The sequence below is a fragment of the Schistocerca gregaria genome, chromosome 2, assembly GCF_023897955.1.
Source record: "Schistocerca gregaria isolate iqSchGreg1 chromosome 2, iqSchGreg1.2, whole genome shotgun sequence".
NCBI lineage: Eukaryota > Metazoa > Arthropoda > Insecta > Orthoptera > Acrididae > Schistocerca > Schistocerca gregaria.
In genome coordinates, this window is record NC_064921.1 from 882086193 (window position 1) to 882109621 (window position 23429).

A 23429-nucleotide genomic window follows, 5' to 3' on the forward strand; every position below is an offset into this window, starting at 1 on the left:
TTGAATCTACTCGTGTGCTTGGTTTGAATCCACTCGTGTGCTTTAAATTTTTTTATCTTTAAATATTTATCGAAATGACGTTGACCATCACTTTTATTAATTAACTGATGTAATTTTTTATTTCTTTTACTTTGTTGCATCATTTTAAAGATAATATCAACTTCCTTATTTTCTTTCATTTTTCTTCAAATAATTCTTTTTTCACTTGAAATTTTTGTTCTCGTGATTTTAATTAATTTTATGTATTGATTTTGATTTAACTTCATTTGTTTTATCATCCTATTTTTTTCATCTAGGATATTGGATTCATTATGTCGTTTCCTCATTTTGCTTGAATTTCATTTTGCTTATAAAGCCTTCTTTTGTTTAAATCTTCATCAGCATTATTTTCTCCAGAGCACAATAGGAATGTTTGCTGTGTTTTAAATGTGTTACCATGCAATGAAAATTGCACCTCTTGTAATGAAAAGTACATTTTTCAGACCATTGTACAGTCAGTACAAAAAGGTTATTTCATCTTTTGTTTTTTTAACCAATAGATCATCATTTTCAAATAATTGAATATTATAATAGATACATGTAATTAAATTCACATTCACAGAAATTCTGAGTGGAAAATGAAACGATATAAAGAAAAAATTAAACAAAAGAAAGAGTTCATACAGTGATTAAAATGATGTGACAAAGAAACAGAAATAAAAAAGTATTTTTAAACTGATTAACTGAATAAAAATAATTATCGCACACATTTTGATAAAGATTTAAAAATGAAAAAATTTAATGTGCCCAACAAAGTTCGAACCCACAACCTCATGTGAATGAAGGTCTTATCCTATCTATTACACCACACAACTGGTCTATGTAATATAATTTGTTTACGCTGTTGAGTGCCACACAATATTCTGAATTTTGTTTCCTCAGTTACTTGCAGATGAGGGCCCACCAGTGTGAATAGCAGCAAGGTGCGATACCTGGGATCTTAATCTATCTCGCCATATATTTGGTTACTAAAAGTCGGTCCCACCACTGGAGACCTCTCCTTGCTTAGTCTTTACTTGTGCACAATATGACCTGAATCTTCAAAGTTGAAGAGAACAGAATTCTCAACTCTTCTTTGAGGAGACATCCTATTGTGGTGGTCATTGCTCCATGGTAAGAAAAGAATGCTGGTGTTGGTTAATCCTAGTCAGATTATGAATCAACAATTACTGATTGCACCTAAAAGTGAACAATAATCTATCTAAAATGTATCTTAAACTCTTGACTTCAGGTAGGAGACGATCATTGTTGAAAATTATGATAGTCCTACGAATTAATGTGCAAGACAGATTTATTGTGCACAGGGTGATGGAAACCTGTCAGCATGGATTGGCTTTCACACTGAGTAACCAGCCCAGGTGTCCGTATTCTGCTTAGTTTGCCATCTCTGTGTTCACAGTATAATAGTTTAATTTTGGGATTATCAGTATTCATTGAGTATTCATACTGAAGTGTCATTCCACAGTGAGACCGTATAAAAAAAGTATTGTGGAGACACCTAAGATACAATGCCTCTGAATTTTTTGGGTGAAAACTCTTAAAGCTTTTTAAGTAAAACAAATGTTATTAACATTAATTCTTCATGTGCACATATTTAGAGGCCTCTGTCACTATAGGACCCTGAATTAAAGTGCATAACATGGTGGTGTGTAACTTAACTATGTTGGTACATGAAAAACAGTGTGCTGTAACCGAATATTGAATTCGAAGAGATTGTCCACACATGGAGCACCCTCTCCTTCAGGATGACATTGCACACCCAAGTGCTGCGACATCTACAAGACTCGGACACCTTGGGTCAACTGTCATCGATCATCCTCCATACAGTTCCCACTTGCTCCCATCCAATTTTCAGTACCTCCTCGTAACAAAATAGGTGAATTAGTGTGGACTTCAGAGCTCATTTCACAGAAAATCTGTTCCATGAAAAAATTTGTAACAGCCAATGACAATCGAGGTCACATTGTTGGGCCATCTGTTATTTTGTAATCTTCATTTCAGTGCAGAAAGTACATTGTCATTAGAGTGTGACAGAACAGTTTGACAGTGCATGGTTGAAACTATTTGACCCATAGTCTGAGTGTCTTGCAGAGAAATCCTTGTAGAAATTAACGCTATATCCAGGTTAAGCAGTATGTCACTATGACTCATCTTAAGTTTCTTACATGTTTTCACAAATGTTCCTGAATTAATAATGTGGTGTACTCTGTCCCACCTTGGTTGCAGATGTTTCACACGTCTGTAAGCAACCAATAACAGTGGAAGTTCTTTTTTGTGTATCTTTAGTAGTCCATAAAGCCTTGGAGGCTGGATAGCAAATGACAGTAATTTATTAATTACTTCATCTCACACACCAGAATTATTTGAATTTGCCCATCATTTTGTTAGTGCACTGTGTGGAATCATGATTGAACTTCCGGTACGTGCCTTCATCCAGTAAAGATGATAGTTTCTGATGATAATTTTCAGTGTGAAGAACTATTCCACACTTCTTTGGACATGTGAACAGAACACCAGAAATGGAATTAGTAAGAGGCTATTAGGGAACTTGAGGATTAGTTAAAAGTAAAGAAATTAAGGAAGATTTAAGAGAAATCAAAATTACAGTAGATGACTTAAAAACAAAAGACAAAACCTAAATACTGCTGACACACAAACCAGGCTATAAATGAAGATTAGTAAAAGATCTACTGAAAGGGTAATCTTAAATTAAGAATAAAAGTAGAAGAATGAAGATGTATTGGATAGACAGAAGAGCAAAAAACCCTTTATAGAATAGTAAATATAACAATTGTACACTGAGGTGACAAAAGTCATGAGATACCTCCTAATATTGTGTCGGACCTCCTTTTGCCCAGCGTAGTGCAGCAACCCGATGTGGCATGGACTCAAAAAGTCATTGAAAGTCCACTGCAGAAATATTGAGCCATGCTGTCTCTGTAGCCATCCATAATTCTGAAAGTGTTGACAGTGCAGGATTTTGTGCACGAACTGACCTCTTGATTATGTCTCATAAATGTTCACTGGGCTTCATGTTGGGCGACACGGGTGGCCAAACCATATGCTCGAATTTTCCAGAATGTTCTTCAAACCAGTAGCAAGCAATTGTGGCCTGATGACATGGTGCATTGTCATCCTTAAAAATTCCATCATTGTTTGGAAACATAGTCTCCAACTGGCCAAAAATCCAGAGGACCCAGTCCATTCCATATAAACACAGCCCACACCATTATGAAGCCACCATCAGCTTGCACAATGCTTTGTTGACAACTTGGTTCCACGGCTTTGTGGGGTCTGCACCACACTTGAATCCTATCATCAGCTCTTACCAACTGAAATCGGAACTCAGCTGACCAGGCCATGGTTTTTCAGTCACCTATCGGTCGTCTGCTGCCATAGCTCATTAATGCCAGATTTCACCACACTTTCATAACAGATACAATCGTCGTGTGTCCCACATTGATTTCTGTGGTTATTTCACACCGTGTTGCTTGTCTGTTAGCACTGACAACTCTTCGCAAATCTCGCTGCTCTCGCTCGTTAAGTGCAGCCTCTCGGCCACTGTACTGTCCATGGTGAGAGATAATACCTGAAATTGTATATTTTCGGCTTACTCCTGATGCTGTGGATCACGGAATATTGAATTTCCTAATGATTTTCAAAATGAAATGTCCAATGCGTATAGCTCCAATTGCTATTCCATATTCAAAGTCTGTTAATTCCTGTTGTGCATGCTTAATCATATCAGAATCCCTACCACATGAATCGCCTTAGTTTACATGACAGCTCCACTAACGCACTGCCCTTTTATACCTTGTGTACGTGACTACTACCGCCATCTGAATGTGTGTGTGTGTGTATCATTGTCCGATGTATTTTGTCATCTCAGTGTATTATTAAGTTGCATTTTGCAAGCATCACTGGTTGGTGTGCTGGGGGTCTCCAGTTCATATCTGACCACCAGCAGTTATTTGTTGCTTGTTATTTATCATTTGTGGAAAGTTTTTGAAATTTATTACTTTTGTATATTCTGGAATATTCAGTCTCTTCGTAAATAAATATCAGCATTCAGGAATATTCAATATTTGTTTAAATAGCTGCACTCTCCTCCCAGGGGGTTAGTTCTGTTCCAGCTGTACCTTGGTATTTATAATAAACGTGCTTTTTTTGTTACCCTGCTCTCAGATTTGGACTTAAGTGTGGTTACAACGTAGCACTGTTTGGTGGAGATGACAGATATTTCAAAATATCTAAAACACTGTTGCTCCAGTTAGGCAACAAAAAAGCTGTGGCTTACACATACGGGAAATGGAGTACAAGCTGCACATCATTCCCACTGTCTGTCTATTCAGGAGACCAATGGATTCCAAGCCTGCAGTAAGTGGAGGACATGATGTATGTGACAAGTGGCTAGTTTTTACTTGCATGGCACAGCACAGCAGTGTTTAGATAACAACGAAGAGAAGCTCAATAGTGGAGATAAATTTGAAGCTGAACTGAAGAAAACATTTGCTGACAATCAGCAGAAGAAAAATTGAAAAACAGGAAACAGTCTCATGGTGAAATGACACAGCCATACCTACAGAATGTTTTGGTCCTATAGTACATTGTGAATGAAAATATGATTGAAACTAACAAAACCTCACAACTGATGAAAGGAGCTGCAGAAACATGTATGGTAAAGGATGTTACAACTACTGTGGAATTCATGAAGTGGTACCAGCACATTGAGGAAATGCAACAGAAACAAATTGGATGAAAGATGTATGACCAGCTTCCACATATAGTCTCTATGACAGTTTTGGAAGACCACCACGACCTCGCTTCTGTCAAAGACCAGGTAGTGAGAGAAGAGATACGGCATTTTATAGCAATCAGAACTGTCGGACTGGTAAGCAAGAGATATCAGCCTGAATGTCAACCCAATACATCAGAAGGTAATAGACAATCTTGAAGAAGAGATGTATCAGTCTTTAGCACCACTGTCCGCCTCCAACCCAATGGGGCAAGAGGAATGGACTCAGCCAACTTTGACTTACGTCGCAGCCATCCAGTGACAACCTGGCAGATGCAGCCGACTCCTGTACCAAGTATCACACACCAATCTGCTTCCACTGTGGACACCCTAGACATGTAGTATGCTAGTGCAGAGAACGAAGGCAAGTTTTCAATGCCTACTACACTGCGAGACATCAACCATCACAACTGTTCTATTCGCAATAGTCACTTGCAGATGATTTTAGTTGCCCTGTGGGATGAAGCCCATCACTGTACCCTGGACGAGGACACTCCCCAACATGCCATAGCCATTCCCTGTTGTCATAAAAGTGCCAGTTGATCGCCTATGTGTGGAATTCAGGAGAACTAAGTGAGGCAAACGTCAATGGATGTCAGGCTACCAACAGTGCAAATCCTCCGTGGACAACCATCACCATCATGTTAGGAAATCTTATGGATGTCATCAGCAGTGGCCACCCTGTCCAGGCACTAGTCAAATTGGGTGCTTCCTTTTCTGTAATGTCAAATGCTTATCACCATCAACTAAATAGGAAAGTGTTGCATGATACAAAAGTGATAGTGCTGAAAATCACGAATGGGAAATACATCCAACCAACTACACAGACACAAGCAGACATTACTAATGTCTGCTTGTGTCTGTGTATGTGCAGATGGATATGTGTGTGTGTGTGCGCGATGTACACCTGTCCATTTTCCCCCCCTAAGGGAAGTCTTTCCGCTCCCGGGATTGGAATGACTCCTTACCCTCTCCCTTAAAACCCACATCCTTTCGTCTTTCTCTCTCCTTCCCTCTTTCCTGAAGAAGCAACCGTCGGTTGCGAAAGCTAGAACTTCTATGTGTGTGTTTGTGTGTTTTATTTATTGTTCTTATTTATTTATTTATTTTTGGTCAGGTGTTGCATTTGTGTTGTTCACATTGCACTGTTGGATTATTTGTCAGCAATTTTAACCATCTCCATTCGTGATCTGACAGATATATAGTATTAAAAAGCCTTTTTCATACATATTTCTTTCTACAATGTAATTGGATAAGATAAAAAACCTACCCACCAAGCAATGGCAGAACACACATATAAAGGTATTTAAATTTGAAAACTTTTGGAGTCTGTGGCTCCTTCTTCTGGCAGAAAGATTAAAGGAGAAGGAAGAGCAGTGAAGGAAATGGGCTGTTGAGGTTTAGTAAATTAGAAGAGTTTGGAAAAGTTCCTATAACTCTGGATCAGTAGAGACTTGCCAGACAGGATGAGAAGGAAAAACTCATCGTGTCTTGTAAGTCTCCCCTGACCAGGGGTTTTGGGCGACTTTTCTGAGCTATCCCCATTCAGTCTACAAAGGAGATTGCTTACAAATTACTCATGTGATCAATTCTAAAATACTGCTCAAGTGTGTGGGACCTTTACTGGATAGGACTAACAGGAGATGTTGAACGTATACAGAGAAGTGCAGCACGAATGGTCACAGGTTTGTCTGACCCATGGGAGGGTGTCACTGTGATGCTGCTGAAGAAACTGCTTTGGCAGCCTCTTAAAGATGAATAATTACAGCATGCACAGAGGCATTCAATCAATCATTCTTCCTGTTCTCGATCCATGAAGGGAACAGGAGGAAAGCCTAATAACTGGTACAATGGAACGTAGCCTCTGCTGTGCACTTCACTGTAGCTTGTAGAGTATAGATGTAGATGTAGATTTCTTAAAACTCACCAGTCCCTCCTCCTTCACCACTCTTCCTTCTTCGTCATCCCTTCTGCCAGAAAAAGGAACCACTGGCTACGAAAGCTTGCAAATTTAAATACCTGTTTATGTATCCTTCTGCTGCCACTTTGGTGAGTAGATTTTTTTTATCCGTCCAATTACATTATATTTTCAAAAATTGGTTATTTTCGTTGATACATTTCTTTGTATACTCCAGATCTGATAACGATCTTGTTAAACTGTTATTTGTACAAAACATTTTGTGTGATCTGAGGAGATTTAGCATGTGCTAAGGGCTTTATTATTGTAATCCAAATGTCAATATTAATATCCGCAAAAATTATAATTTCCTTTTTTGTGTATTTTTGGATGTGGAAGATTATTCTATCTAGTAGCTCTGTAAAGGCATCAATATTGTGATCAGGGGTAAAGTATACAGACACTAAAATTACACTCCTGGAAATTGAAATAAGAACATCGTGAATTCATTGTCCCAGGAAGGGGAAACTTTATTGACACATTCCTGGGGTCAGATACATCACATGATCACACTGACAGAACCACAGGCACATAGACACAGGCAACAGAGCATGCACAATGTCGGCACTAGTACAGTGTATATCCACCTTTCGCAGCAATTCAGGCTGCTATTCTCCCATGGAGACGATCGTAGAGATGCAGGATGTAGTCCTGTGGAACGGCTTGCCATGCCATTTCCACCTGGCGCCTCAGTTGGACCAGCGTTCGTGCTGGACGTGCAGACCGCGTGAGACGACACTTCATCCAGTCCCAAACATGCTCAATGGGGGACAGATCCGGAGATCTTTCTGGCCAGGGTAGTTGACTTACACCTTCTAGAGCACGTTGGGTGGCACGGGATACATGCGGACGTGCATTGTCCTGTTGGAACAGCAAGTTCCCTTGCCGGTCTAGGAATGGTAGAACGATGGGTTCGATGACGGTTTGGATGTACCGTGCACTATTCAGTGTCCCCTCGACGATCACCAGAGGTGTACGGCCAGTGTAGGAGATCGCTACCCACACCATGATGCCGGGTGTTGGTCCTGTGTGCCTCGGTCGTATGCAGTCCTGATTGTGGCGCTCACCTGCACGGCGCCAAACACGCATACGACCATCATTGGCACCAAGCAGAAGCAACTCTCATCGCTGAAGACGACACGTCTCCATTCGTCCCTCCATTCACGCCTGTCGCGACACCACTGGAGGCGGGCTGCACGATGTTGGGGCGTGAGCGGAAGACGGCCTAACGGTGTGCGGGACCGTAGCCCAGCTTCATGGAGACGGTTGCGAATGGTCCTCGCCGATACCCCAGGAGCAACAGTGTCCCTAATTTGCTGGGAAGTGGTGGTGCGGTCCCCTACGGCACTGCGTAGGATCCTACGGTCTTGGCGTGCATCCGTGCGTCGCTGCGGTCCGGTCCCAGGTCGACGGGCACGTGCACCTTCCGCCGACCACTGGCGACAACATCGATGTACAGTGGAGACCTCACGCCCCACGTGTTGAGCAATTCGGCGGTACGTCCACCCGGCCTCCCGCATGCCCACTATACGCCCTCGCTCAAAGTCCGTCAACTGCACATACAGTTCACGTCCACGCTGTCGCGGCATGCTACCAGTGTTAAAGACTGCGATGGAGCTCCGTATGCCACGGCAAACTGGCTGACACTGACGGCGGCGGTGCACAAATGCTGCGCAGCTAGCGCCATTCGACGGCCAACACCGCGGTTCCTGGTGTGTCCGCTGTGCTGTGCGTGTGATCATTGCTTGTACAGCCCTCTCGCAGTGTCCGGAGCAAGTATGGTGGGTCTGACACACCGGTGTCAATGTGTTCTTTTTTCCATTTCCAGGAGTGTAATTTGGAGCCTGGCAATAATATAGGAGCTCCGTCAAAAACACTTTCAATGCAGAAATTATTGATGTCATGATTAATTCTTTTTTATTTTATTTTTATTTATGTATTTATTTATTTTATGCAGATTGAGATGTCTCCATAACTGTTCAAACTTCTACATTAGTCTGATGGCACATACAAATGTAGCTGTGTCTTATTTAACCATTGTTCATTAATACAAGAACGCTAAAATCATATATCTTATTTTTTAAAGATTTGGTACTGACATGCAAGAATAAAATAGAATAGTTACAAGATAGTGCGAGATCTGTCCTGTTTGATGCACTTCACTTCCGTTCTTAACACGTACGCTAGAAAAGATTTGTGATGTAATAGTTGATCCTAACCTAACATTATTTTGTGTTCTTTCAGTATGTGAGGCTTGTTTGCTATTACACCTAGCACTTTCTCAGTTATTAGTCATTTTCCACTCTATTTAAATGTAAACCTTGGTAGTATGAAATCTACAGCCAATGCCATTTACGTGCATTGTACTATTTTTTTTAAATGTTTATACATTATTTCAAGCTGTTGATTTCCTGCACTTATTTCTTGATCAACACAGGATCACCATGGCAGATCATAGTGGTGTGGAGTGTTGAACAGAACTTTAGTTTGACAGTAGACCCAAACATATATCCGATTCCAAACAAGCTATGGGTGTTTTATCCGTATAAACATTATTTGAACCTCGAAACAGCACAGTGAAATTGCTGGCTCACCTATTTGACAGTTTTGTGACTTTAATAATTTCTACAAATGACAAACTGGGCTCAATGAATGCTGCTGCATGTACAGTGGATGTTTCAGATATGTGAAAACTGTCACCAAGGAGAATTATTTTCTTCTGTAATTCTGGTTTTTGGTTGGATTTAGACTGGGGAACAGAAGTAGAATCCTGTGTGGATTTTCATACCTACTAGTATCAAGCATTGCAAGTTTCCCATAGTGTCCTATATGTATTTTTCCTCCCTTTTTATTGTGAAGTTAGTTCTGCAAAATAAGTGAGCCAATTTCATAATGACAAGCTAATTTGCATCATTTTCTGCTACAAAGATACTTACTTTACACACGGCTTCCACCCGTGGTGTTTTTTTTTTTTTTTAAGGGGGGGTGGGAAGCTTTGGCAATATACAGAGACATAATTCTGTATGGCAGTGTATGTAAACAGTCAAAACAGTCAATAGTAAAGAATTTCTATAACATTAGATTGTCCGTAGTACTTAACTGTGAATACAGAGCCTGTAGTGCTATGAAATGTTTTAATTTGTTAATGTGACAGCAAACTATTAACTCATTTTCTGTAGAATGTAAGATACTTAGTATTATTATTGCCCAGTAATCACATTTTTAAGTGTATTTTTTATTAAGTTTCTAATTTCATTGCATGCATCTCTTATGCTTCATCTTTCACTTGTGTTCTATTCTGTGTAAGTATTTCAAGATGTGAACATTTCCATACATTTAGATTTCTTACTTTCATATCACCAACTGTAATTGTGTTTACTAAGACAAAGATAAAACTGTGACATGTTTCACAATTATATGCCGCAGGATGAAACTTGTAACAAGATTTCCCTGGAACTTCAGCAAACTGTTTCTCTTGTATACGACATTGCAATCCTTTCATTTGGTTCATCAAATTGGTCAATAAGGAAACTCTTTGGCTTAGGTCTCGGAGGGGCCTGTCCACTGGCTAACAGCAGCATGATATATGTCGATTTATCCAAAAATGAGGTCAGTAATCATGTTACAGATCTTATAGTTATTAACACACAGTTTCTCATAATAATATGCAATATATGTGTGTGCCAGTGAATTGTGTGACTTCTGTTCTGAATGTTTTCAAATTTTAAGTATATTTTTGTGATGCATGTGAGGCAAACTGGAGCCTAGCCCAAGAGTAATCTGAGCACATGTATGTAACTGCCTAAACACTACATACTTGTTGGCCGGAGTATGAGGCAAGCAATCCTCAATTTCCAAACAATGGAAACTCCAGGTTGAAATATCAACAATATGAGGGGAAGACAGATTGCTACTCGCCAAAAAGATGACACATTGAATTGCAAACAGGTGTAACTAAAAAACCATTATGCAATTAGCTTTCAGCCAAAGCCTTCTCCAGAAAAAGAAACAAACATACACTCATTTACACAAGCAAGTATATCACATGCACACATGACCACCATCACCTGCAGCTTGGACTGGAATGCAACTGGCACATAGGACAGGAGCGGAAATCTGGATGGTGTGGGGAATGGGAAGAGATAGCAAGGTACGGCTCAGGGGAGAGAAGACCACTGTCTGGCGGAGCATGCAGGGACTAGACTGCCAACAGGTGCAGTGTCAAGAGGCTTTGGGCCAGGGAGGGGGGGGGGGGAGGAGTGGAAAAGGAGAGATGCAGGGAAGGTAAAAGACAGCCAGGGGCATTAGCAGAGAGTGTTACACAGGGAGGGTGAGGGGACGGGAATAGGGAGGAGGTAATAGGACAGAAGAGGTGGGAACTGCTGGATCGAAGGTGTGGGGACAGTAGGTTATCATAGGTTGAGACCATGATAATTTCAGGAGCGGAGAATGTGTTGTAAGGATAACTCCCAAGTGCGTAGTTCAGAAAAGCTGGTGGTGGAGGGGAGAATTTAGATGCTCCATGTTGTAAGGGAGACATTGAAATCTAGCATGTTACGTTCAGCAGCATGTTGTGCCAAAGGTTGGTCTACTTTGCTCTTGGCACCAGTTTGATGGTGACCATGCATCTTGGTGGATAGCCAGTTGGTATTCATACTAATAAAAAAAGTGTGCACAGATTGCATTAGATGTGATATATGACATGGCTGGTTTCACAGGTGGCAGGACATGCCTGGATCTCAATGTGTCATCTTTACAGTGAGTAGCAATTATCTTTTCCTTAAATTATTGATATTCCAAACTGAAATTTTCATTGTTTGAAATTGCCTAGTGGCTTTTCTTGCCTCCCATGATTCTGATGTTTTCCTTTGTAACTATTCCCGATTGCAGTACTCTTCTTTGTGTTCATTCTTTTCTTCTTTTTCATGTTTCTTCATTACTTTCCAAGCAGCACATAACTTCCAAGCCACACTGTATGAATGATCTCATCTGCTCACAACACACGGCTAAGTGACTGTGTGGAGTGTTGATGCAGCTTCTGACGACCCAAATACTTCCCACCAGTAATAATGATAATAATAATAATAATAATAATTTCTCTTGATCCCACTTCCTCCCTCATCCTCGTGTATTTTCGCGTTTTATTTTGCACCCGTGCCACACAAAATTATGATCCTAGACCTAACCAATCCCCTTTCCCTCTCTTCTTTTATCCCAACACACACTTACTCCCATATCTCATCCATTCCTTTTGTCCCACATTTGTGTACTTTTTAACTTATTTGTGGATATTTTTATGCATCTGTTCTTGCTTTTGCTTGTCTTTATGTAATTTTGTGTGTGTTTTTTGTTATCCAACTCCCCCCACAACCACCTAACAACTTCATTTGTCAATTTACACATCATTCCTGTTTCCCTTATGCCATCCCTGTCCCAATAAACCCTTGCACCATCATTCTGCACCAGTTCAGAACAGGTACCCATTTCCCTGGCAAAAACCCATTCCCACATCCTGTTTCTTAAATTCTGCATAAACCATGGAATCACCCCTTATGGCCCAACCATAAAAATTCCTTTCCACCCCTTCCTTTCACAATGGTCTTTACCTTTACAGATTCTGCCAGTCCCTAGCCCTCACAAACCTAGTACTGCAAAAACACATCTTGCCACAGGCTTGATCCCTCTGCAAGATACTGATGCCCCGCAATCTCAGCTACATACGTTAAATCACCTCTCTGAAATTGAATCCCTTGCTCTCCAGCACTTGCAGGAGCATTCCAGACTCCACCTCCACAAGTTATCCAACCTGCTAAAAACCTTCTGTCCACTCAGAGCACCACTGTCCAGCCCCTGTCCTACCCACAGTTTTCCTCCTCGTCAACTCCTCATAGCACCCAGACCCTGCCTAGCTGATCTTTTCAACTTTTCATATCTTCCAAAACTCCCTACCAACACTCCACTAAATCTAGAGACAAAACAGTCCTTGTACACTGTTGTTAACCTTTCCACTAAAACCCTAGGTCCCACAGAAGTTTCAGTCCTATCCAAGGGCCTCACCTTCAGCAATGCGCCCAAATTTAACCAAGTGGACTTGTCAAAAATTTACTCTCCTTCTCCTGATCCCTACAGCGGAAACACTTTTATGCCACCAGTCCCTCCAACCAAAGCCAACCCAATGCTGACATTGAACACTACATCTCCCAGTTAATACCATCATCCAACCTTAATCCTCCCTGCATCCCACCTAACAATCCCTGGTCACCTTCCAGGAATTCCTTACCTCCGACTTCACCTCACCATTCTTGTCCAGGTCCCTTCCTCAGAACACCAACCTTCCCACAGAAAAAAGGACAGCCATAAACAACCTCAGGTCAAATCCTGACATAACCATCCTGCCTGCAGAAAAAGGTTCCACCAATGCCATTATGAGTCACAGTTAATTCTCGTGGTGGAACACCTCTTCCAATTATATGACTACTCCACCTATAAACTTTGTCAGAGTGATCCCATCCCAGAAATCCAACATAACTTGCAATCCCTGCTTAATGCCTTAGGCCCTTCCCAGAACCTCTCCCCTAAATCTATTTCCCTCCTCACTCCTTGAACACCCCACTTACCCACCTTCTACATTCTCCCCAAAATCCACAAGCCCAACAATTCTGGATGCCCCACTCTAGCTGGTTATTGTTCCCCCACTGAAAGAATTTCGGCCCTCACTGACCAACACCCTCAACCAACCAACAAAAATCTAGCCTCCCACATCAAAGAGACCAACCAATTCCTTCAAAGACTCTCCACCATCCCCACCTCCTTACCTCTGGAATCCCTACTCATCTCTGTTGATACCACTTCCCTATATACCAACAACCCTCATGATAGTGGTCTTACTGCTATTGAACCTTACCTTCCTCAATATCCTTCACTCCAAAACCACTGCATCATTCTTCACGCATCTTACTAACTTTATCATCACATCTACTTCTTCTTTGAAGATAAGGTATACAGACATGGCCATGGGCAACTGTGTGGCATCCTCCATGCCAATCTGTTTATGGGCCAACTAAAGGAGACCTTCCTAGTTTCCGAAGAGACCAAACTCCTAGTATGGTTAGGTTCATTGATGATATCATCATGGTATGAACTCAGGGCCAAGACACTCTGTCCTCATTCCTCCACAACCTCAACACCTTCTCTCCTATCTGCTGCACCTCATCCTCTTCAGCCACACCAAAATTATGTTCATTTTGGCAGCTGTCATCCCTTGAACACAAAAAAAACCTTCCCATACAACCTGGCATCCTAGGGACAGCATATCTGCAGTGACAAGGTCTCCCTTGCCCAGTATGCTCAGAGATCTCACCGAAACCTTCACAGGCAGGTACTATCATACAGATGAGTCCACAAACACATCTCCTATGTCATTTCACCACACACCCTTAATTCTCCCACCACCCCCAAGAACCAGCTACAAAGGAGTGCTCCCTACATCACCCAGTACCAGCTCAGACTGGAACAACTGAACAACATCCAGCTTGTGTCTGTATATGTGCGGATGGATATATGTGTGTGTGTGTGTGTGTGTGTGTGTGTGTGTGTGTGTGTGTGTGTGTGTGTGTGTACTTGTCCCTTTTTCCTCCTAAGGTAAGTTCTTCCACTCCCGGGATTGTAATGACTTCTTAACCTCTCCCTTAAAACTCACATCCTTTCGTCTTCCCTCTCCTTCCCTCTTTCCTGATGAAGCAACTGTGGGTTGCGAAAGCTTGAATTTTGTGTGTGTGTTTGTGTTTGTTAGTGTCTCTATCAACATACCAATGCTTTTGTTTGGTAAGTTACATCATCTTTGTTTTTAGATATATTTTTCCCACGTGGAATGTTTCCCTTTATTATATTCAAAGCATAAATTTTGTTTGATTCAAATACACTTGCAGGTTTTGTTATCATTATTCAAGTACTTTGTGTCTGTATGCAGTCCCACTTTCCTTGATGGATTACCAAAGACATCCCAGTCCATCCCTATGGCACTCCCAATCCCACTTCTTGTCACAGGGATCACAACGCTGTGCGAAGCCTGCCCAATTCATCCATTGAGCACTGCTTATTCCAGTCCTATCACAGGCTTGTTGCACCCCTTTACAGGCTGTGCAACCTGTGAAAGCAGCCATGTCATTACCAGCTCTGCTGCAATCATTCCACAGCTTTTTATGTTGGTTTGACTAGAAGCCAGCTGTCCATCAGGATGAATGGCCACCACCAAATTAGCCAACAGCAAAGTAGACCACCATGTGGCAGACGTGCAGCTGAACGTAACATGCTTGATTTCAGATGCTGCTTGACAACTTGGGCCATCTGGATCCTCCCCTCCATCACCAGCTTTCCTGAAGTTCGCAGAATGGAGTTATCCTTACAACACATTCTCCACCCCCAAAATTATCCCTGCCTCAACTCATGGTAACCTACTGTTCCCCCACCATCCATCCAACAGTTTCCAGCCGCTCTTTCCTATCACTTCCTCCCTATTCTCATCCCACACCCTCTAGGGTGCTACCTTCTGCCAATGCACCCTCTTCATATCAGTGCACACTCCACTGCAGAGTGAAAATCTCATTCTGGATCCTAGGCTGTGTCTAAGCCATGTCTCCACAATATCCTTTCTTTCAGGAGTGCTAGTTCTGCAAGGTTCGCAGGAGAGCTTCTGTAAAGTTTGGAAGGTAGGAGAAAAGGTACTGGCAGAAGTGAGAGGACGGGGCGTGAGTCGTGCTTGGGTAGCTCAGTTGGTAGAGCACTTGCCCGCGAAAGGCAGAGGTCCCGAGTTCGAATCTCGGTCCAGGACACAGTTTTATTCTGCCAGGAAGTTTCATATCAGCACACACTCCCCTGCAGAGTGAAAATCTCATTCTGGAATGCACTCTCTCGCTTTTCCCCTTGCCTGCTGCTTTTTTGCTCCCCGTTTGCCCCCCTACCCCTCTCTGTCCTACAGCCTCCAAATGTGGCACTGTCTCCCCCACCCCCCTGCCACCCTTACCCTGCTCCCCTTTCTCCTCCCCCCCCCCCCCCCCCCCCGCCCGAATTAGATTGCTGCTTTCATTCTACAGCTCAATGTGTGGTCTTTACAGTAAGTAGCAATGTATCTAGTCCTTAATTTCCTTAATTTTTCTTGTTAACTCAGTTAAACCATGGCCCACATCCAAAAGGTGACTTACATCCTTTCTTGTAGGCCAACACACTGTCTGTTGAGCCTCTGAACATGCAGCTCTTTTTTAATATTAATGAACTTAAATTTTTTTGTATCTTCTGAATTTCCTGTGTAGGACAAACATTGCTTATATCTTTCTTAATCCTTTGCAACTAATTTCTGTGGTTACTGTATAATGTAGTGTTCAGTTATGATTTTTGAATATGATGATATTTTTTTGTTACCTTAAAAAACTGATGAATTTTAATGTCTTTTTTGAAGATCTGTGCTTTCCTTTTTAATGAAAATTTCTTTTCTGCTTATACGCTGACCTCATAAGGTGAAACATCGTGTGAAACATTGTTGTGATCTTCAGTGTGAAGAATGGTTTGATGCCGTTCTCCATGCTAGTCTATCCTTTGCAAGCTTCTACATCACCAAATAATTTTTGCATCCTACGTCCACTTGAACCTTCATACTGTCTTCATACAATCATTTTCCCTCTAACACACTGAGTTTGTCCTATAAACGATCTCTTCTTTTAGTCAAACTGTCCATAAATTTCTTTTCTCCCGAATTCGATTCAGTACCTCCTCATTAATTATGTGATCTACTTGTCTAATCTTCAGCAGTCTTCCATAGCATCAAGTTTCATACATTTGTATTCATCTCTTCTGTGAACTGCTTATTGTTCACATACACTTCTGTACAAGGTTACACTTCAGATGAATACCTTCAAAAAAGACTTCCAAATGCTTAAATTTATATTCAGTGTCAGCAGATCCTCTTTTTCAGAAAAGCTTTCCTTGCTAGGGCCAGCCTGTGTTTTACAGTTTATGTACTTGGGGGCGGGGGGGGGGGGGGGGGGGGGGGGAACTTTGAACACACCTCGCTTAAATGTTTAAATGGCAGTGCAGTCCCACTGCATAAAACTTGTTTTTATATTTCACATTTCTCAACAGCATAAATCACAGACAAAACAAATTTTCAGTATTATTTAATTATTTTTGGCACACTGAAGGCATAATTTTTGTCTGGTACAGGCTGTTGGCTGTCGGTATATGGACAGAGACAGATAATTTCACAGATGTTTGAACTCAAGTTGCCACATTATCATGACTTATTTAATTTCATAGTTGAAAAAAGATCTTTCACATAAATGCAACCTCATTATGGAGATGTGAAAACTCTGAGGAAAGCAACATAGACATCCTGAACAGTTTTAACATAAAAGGATTTGTCGTTAAAATAGGAATTCCCTAGCAGGTCACTTACGTCTGCATATGTGCAGGAGCACTTTCAATGGAAATGACAAATGGTCTCGGAAACAGCTCAAAAACAGATTTAAGATTGACAGTGTTCACAAAACACTTAGGAAACTATCTTTGTAATTATTTCAAGGCCACAATGAATTCTTCAAATGTCGCATTTTCTTTAACGGCAGTAAGCTTAGGAAATTGGACTGTATCAAAGTGTGTCCCACCTTTAACCCAATTTTCTTTTTAAATGCATCCCCATCAAATCAGAAAGAAATCATTCCTCACCTTGCAATGTGTTACTATGGCTAGTGTGCAGTCAAGATGAAATCTTCCCCCTCCTTCCGAATTTCATCTTTTGTCCAGACTTTTATGAAGATTTCACAATTTAGATCTTCATGGTTTTATTGCACTAAATAATTTTGAATATAGTTGTTGCAGAATTTTTGTTTTTAAGTAAATATATTTTCTCACATTTTAGTGTATCATACAGTATTTTGATGTTTCACATTAACAAAGCCAATTACAGAAGCTGCAGAAAATCATTGAGAAAACAGACAAATGGTGCAGTGAACACAAAATACACATAAACATAACAAGGACAGAATGGTAATTTTTGGAAAAGGAGACAAAACACCCAAGAATGCGGAAATCAGCATCAGAGGACAAAAAATAAAAATCTCATCAGTCTTTAAATACCTAGGGGTGACATTGCAACCAACAACCAAATGCTTCACAAAACATACAACAGAACATGCAACCCAAGCAATAATAGCAATACAGGACATCAAAAACATCCGCCTACTCAGTCTAGAACAGCCATGAAATTATTCAACGCAAAAATCTTGCCAATCCTGGCCTATGGGATGGAGGTTATTTTGACCACCTGACAGAAAAATATCTAGAAACACTAGAAAAGGTAAACTCGACTTATTTAAAAGGAGCACTAGGTCTCTCAAAGACAACAAGATCTAGACTAGTGTACCTGCTAGTGAGAAAGACATTCCTAATTGAAGACATCAAACTTAGATATATGATGCCACACACACCAGGGCTTCCAGAAAGCAACTGAAGATCATTGAGGACAAATGAGAAAAAATATGGCCGGAGTTCTATGGCACCGAAGCAATGACGAATCGCTCATGGACAGCACCAAACTTCGAGCTGCGACATGTCGTAACTAGACTTTCTATTCATGGCTTTCATCATCTAATTTGCAAAAACAGAACTTATCATGACCCAACCACAACATGTGTTTGTAAACTGTGTAACAAAGCCTGTGAACGAAATCGCATAGAACTGTGCAGTAAAAGAGTGAAATCGATAAATGAATATGCAAAAATGTAAACGTAATTGTAAAATGTTAAGCAAAGTAGCTGTATATGGCTATTTGGCTGCAATTTTATTAAATAAATTAACAAAGCCAAAATTACAATGTTGTTACAAAGTACAAAAATAAGTCCGCATTCATTGTGCTCAAGCCTGTAACTCCCTCACACTCTGTGGAAATAAAAATATTCCAAAGGGCTTACAATTTTTCCTTACAAAAGAATGTCTACCTGTATCTGTTACATTATTAATTGCTATTATTATTCCATGAATGAATCTAGAAATAAACATAGTAAACAATCCAGGATTGCATAATTAATAATAGAAATTTTAAGTGCACCAATAATTCAAAATTTGAAATGTTTCTTAAAAAAATAATTTAATAATATTGATAATGCTAGAGGATGATGTCCCGTTACAAAGTCCACTTAAAATGCATGGTCTGCAATCCATTCTGGGTGTTCTAATTTTCGTTCTTGCACTCCATTTTCATTCATAAATTAACAGTAGAGAGATTTAAATTGAAAAATCATTCCAGGCTCATCCCTTGAATTAGCCAATGTACTTTGCAGTAATGGTAAAGTCTCTGTACTCTTTGTCCAGTTCCATCAAACTCAATTGCAACTGACAGTGGAATTGTGTGTGGGACATCAGAAATATTACTATTTGTATCACCTATGTCTTCATGTGCTGCATGCCTGCAAATTTAGCACAGAGTATGTGACGTTTGACCGCTTTATTTCTTCATTGATAGTCCTTGGTGTCGATGTACTGTGTTCTTATACTGGCTGAAAAATGGGGGTGGAAGTTCAACACTGACTCCTGTAAATGATGTAGCTGACAGTTGCATTTCTCAGTTCTTTATTGTCACAGTCCTCCTCCCCACCCCTCCCCAATATTACACCGTTATCTGGGCAGTTCACAGTTCACTAATGGGAAATAATAAGCCTCATTAATAGCTTGCAGGCAGACATTAACATAATGCTACAATAGTTTGCTATTGAACAGCTGTGAGCAGTAAATATCCAACCACACAGTTCTTGCAGAATGGTATGTGTGACACTGTTTCTCAAATAAATTGTATAGACACTGTCATTGTTTTAACACATGGCCTATTAGTGTTACACTAATTCTACTGTTAAGTTAATGCATTACTCTAACTGATACAGACATCCTATCTCAAAATCAGCTATGGACTTACTATCTTGAGGCCAGAAATCAGGCCTTTATACATCTACATCTACATTTATACTCCGCAAGCCACCCAACGGTGTGTGGCGGAGGGCACTTTACAAGCCACTGTCATTACCTCCCTTTCCTGTTCCAGTCGCGTATGGTTTGCGGGAAGAACGACTGCCTGAAAGCCTCCTTGCGCGCTCTAATCTCTCTAATTTTACACTCGTGATCTCCTCGGGAGGTATAAGTAGGGGAAAGCAATATATTCGATACCTCATCCAGAAACGCACCCTCTCGAAACCTGGCGAGCAAGCTACACCGCGATGCAGAGCGCCTCTCTTGCAGAGTTTGCCACTTGAGTTCGTTAAACATCTCCGTAACACTATATGGATCTTCTCTATCTCTTCCGTCAACCCGATCTGGTACGGATCCCACACTGATGAGCAATACTCAAGTATAGGTTGAACGAGTGTTTTGTAAGCTACCTCCTTTGTTGATGGACTACATTTTCTAAGGACTCTCCCAATGAATCTCAACCTAGTACCTGCCTTACCAACAGTTAATTTTATATGATCATTCCACTTCAAATCGTTCCGCACGCATACTCCCAGATATTTTACAGAAGTAACTGCTACCAGTGTTTGTTCCGCTATCATATAATCATACAATAAAGGATCCTTCTTCCTATGTATTCGCAATACATTACATTTGTCTATGTTAAGGGTCAGTTGCCACTCCCTGCACCAAGTGCCTATCCGCTGCAGATCTTCCTGCATTTCGCTACAATTTTCTAATGCTGAAACTTCTCTGCATACTACAGCATCTTCCGCAAAAAGCTGCTTGAACTTCCGACACTATCTACTAGGTCATTTACATATATTGTGAAAAGCAATGGTCCCATAACACTTCCCTGTGGCACACCAGAGGTTTACTTTAACGTCTGTAGACGTCTCTCCATTGATAACAACATGCTGCCTTCTGTTTGCTAAAAACTCTTCAATCCAGCCACACAGCTGGTCTGATATTCCGTAGGCTCTTACTTTGTTTATCAGGTGACAGTGCGGATTAGATTAGATTAATACTTGTTCCATAGATCATGAATGAGTAGAAGGAGTTGTCATCTAGAAATTCTTTTAATTTATTTTTAAATGTTAGTTGGCTATCTGTCAGGCTTTTGATGCTGTTTGGTAGGTGCCCAAAGACTTTTGTGGCAGCATAATTTACCCCTTTCTGTGCCAAAGTCAGATTTAACCCTGCATAGTGAAGATCATCCTTTCTCCTGGTGTTATAGGTATGCACACTGCTATTACTTTTGAATTGGGTTGGATTATTATCAACAAATTTCATAAGGGAATATATATACTGTGAGGTTACTGTGAGGATCCCTAGATCCTTAAATAGATGTCTGCAGGATGACCGTGGGTGGGCTCCAGCAATTATTCTGATTACACGTTTTTGTGCAATGAATACTTTTCTACTCAATGATGAATTACCCCAGAATATGATGCCATACGAAAGCAGTGAATGAAAGTAGGCATAGTAAGCTAATTTACTGAGATTCTTATCACCAAAATTTGCAATAACCCTAATAGCATACGTAGATGAACTCAGACGTTTCAGCAGACCATCAATGTGTTGCTTCCAGTTTAACCTCTCATCAATGGACACACCTAAAAATTTTGAAAATTCTACCTTAGCTACAGACTTCTGTTCAAATTCTATATTTATTACTGGAGTTGTGCCATTTACTGTACGGAACTGTATATACTGTGTTTTATCAAAATTTAAAGAGAGTCCGTTTGCTGAGAACCACTTAATAATTTTGTGAAAAACATCATTTACAATTACATCACTTAGTTCTTGGTTTTTTGGATGTTATTACTATACTTGTATCATCAGCAAAAAGAACTAACTTTGCATCTTCATCAATGTGGAATGGTAAGTCATTAATGTATATCAAGAACAGTAAAGGACCTAAGACCGAACCCTGTGGGACCCCGTGCTTGATAGCACCCCAGTTTGAGGAATCAGCTGTTGTTTTAACATTACACGAACCACTTATTTCAACTTTCTGCATTCTTCCAGTTAAGTATGAATTAAACCATTTGTGCACTGCCCCACTCAAACCATAATGATTTAGCTTATCTAAAAGAATTCCATGATTTACACAATCAAAGGCCTTTGAGAGATCACAAAAAATACGAATGGGTGATGTCCGATTATTCAGAGCATTTAATATTTGATCAGTGAAAACATATATAGCATTTTCTGTTGAAAAGCCTTTCTGAAAACCAAACTGACATTTTGTTAGTACTTTATTTTTACAAATATGGGAGGCTACTCTTGAATACATTACTTTCTCAAAAATTTTTGATAGAGCTGTCAGAAGAGAGATTGGGCGGTAGTTGTTGACATCCGACGTATCGAACGAACTGTATCGAACGCCTTCCGGAAGTCAAGAAAAATAGCATCTACCTGGAAGCCTGTATCTTATATTTTCTGGGTCTCATGAACAAATAAAGCGAGTTGGGTCTCACACGATCGCTGTTTCCAGAATCCATGTTGATTCCTACAGAGTAGATTCTGGGTTTCCAAAAACGACATGATACTCGAGCAAAAGACATGTTCTAAAATTCTACAACAGATCGATGTCAGAGATATGGGTCTATAGTTTTGTGCATCTGCTCGACGACCCTTCTTGAATACTGGGACTACCTGTGCTCTTTTCCAATCATTTGGAACCTTCCGTTCCTCTAGAGACTTGCGGTACACGGCTGTTAGAAGGGGGCAAGTTCTTTCACGTACTCTGTGTAGAATCGAATTGGTATCCCGTTAGGTCCAGTGGACTTTCCTCTGTTGAGTGATTCCATTTACTTTTTTATTCCTTAAACACTTATTTCGATGTCAGCCATTTTTTCGTTTGTGTGAGGATTTAGAGAAGGTACTGCAGTGCGGTCTTCCTCTGTGAAACAGCTTTGGAAAAAGGTGTTTAGTATTTCAGCTGTACGCGTGTCATCCTCTGTTTCAATGCCCTTATCATCCCGGAGTGTCTGGATATGCTGTTTCGAGCCACTTACTGATTTAACGTAAGACCAGAACTTCCTAGGATTTTCTGTCAAGTCGGTACATAGAATTTTACTTTCGAATTCACTGAACGCTTCATGCATAGCCCTTCTTACGCTAACTTTGACATCGTTTAGCTTCTGTTTGTGTGAGAGGTTTTGGCTGCGTTTAAACTTGGAGTGAAGCTCTCTTTGCTTTCGCAGTAGTTTCCTAACTTTGTTGTTGTACCACGGTGAGTTTTTCCCGTCCCTCACAGTTTTACTCGGCACGCACCTGTCTAAAATGCATTTTACGATTGCCTTGAACTTTTTCCATAAACACGCAACATTGTCAGCGTCGGAACAGAAATTTTCGTTTTGATCTGTTAGGTAGTCTGAAATCTGCCTTCTATTACTTTTGCAAAACAGATAAACCTTCCTCCCTTTTTTTATATTCCTATTAACTTCCATATTCAGGGATGCTGCAACGGCCTTATGATCACTGATTCCCTGTTCTGCACATACAGAGTCGAAAAGTTTGGGTCTGTTTGTTATCAGTAGGTCCAAGATGTTATCTCCACGAGTCAATTCTCTGTTTAATTGCTCGAGGTAATTTTCGGATAGTGCACTTTATAATGTCACTCGATGCTCTGTCCCTACCACC

The 23429-nt window shown here is 40.6% G+C and overlaps 1 protein-coding gene and 1 non-coding gene across 2 annotated transcripts in view; both read left to right on the top strand.

The window, feature by feature from the left end:
* LOC126335299 (GPI transamidase component PIG-T) overlaps positions 1 to 23429 on the top strand; it is a 119688-nt gene that overhangs the window by 58173 nt on the left and 38086 nt on the right. The window contains exon 5 of the mRNA XM_049998404.1: positions 10218 to 10400. Within this exon, the coding sequence (XP_049854361.1) occupies positions 10218 to 10400 (183 nt within the window). The remainder of the gene's footprint in view (positions 1 to 10217; positions 10401 to 23429) is intronic.
* On the top strand, positions 15548 to 15622 carry Trnas-cga (transfer RNA serine (anticodon CGA)). Its single transcript has one exon. It is a non-coding gene; the product is annotated as a tRNA-Ser (tRNA).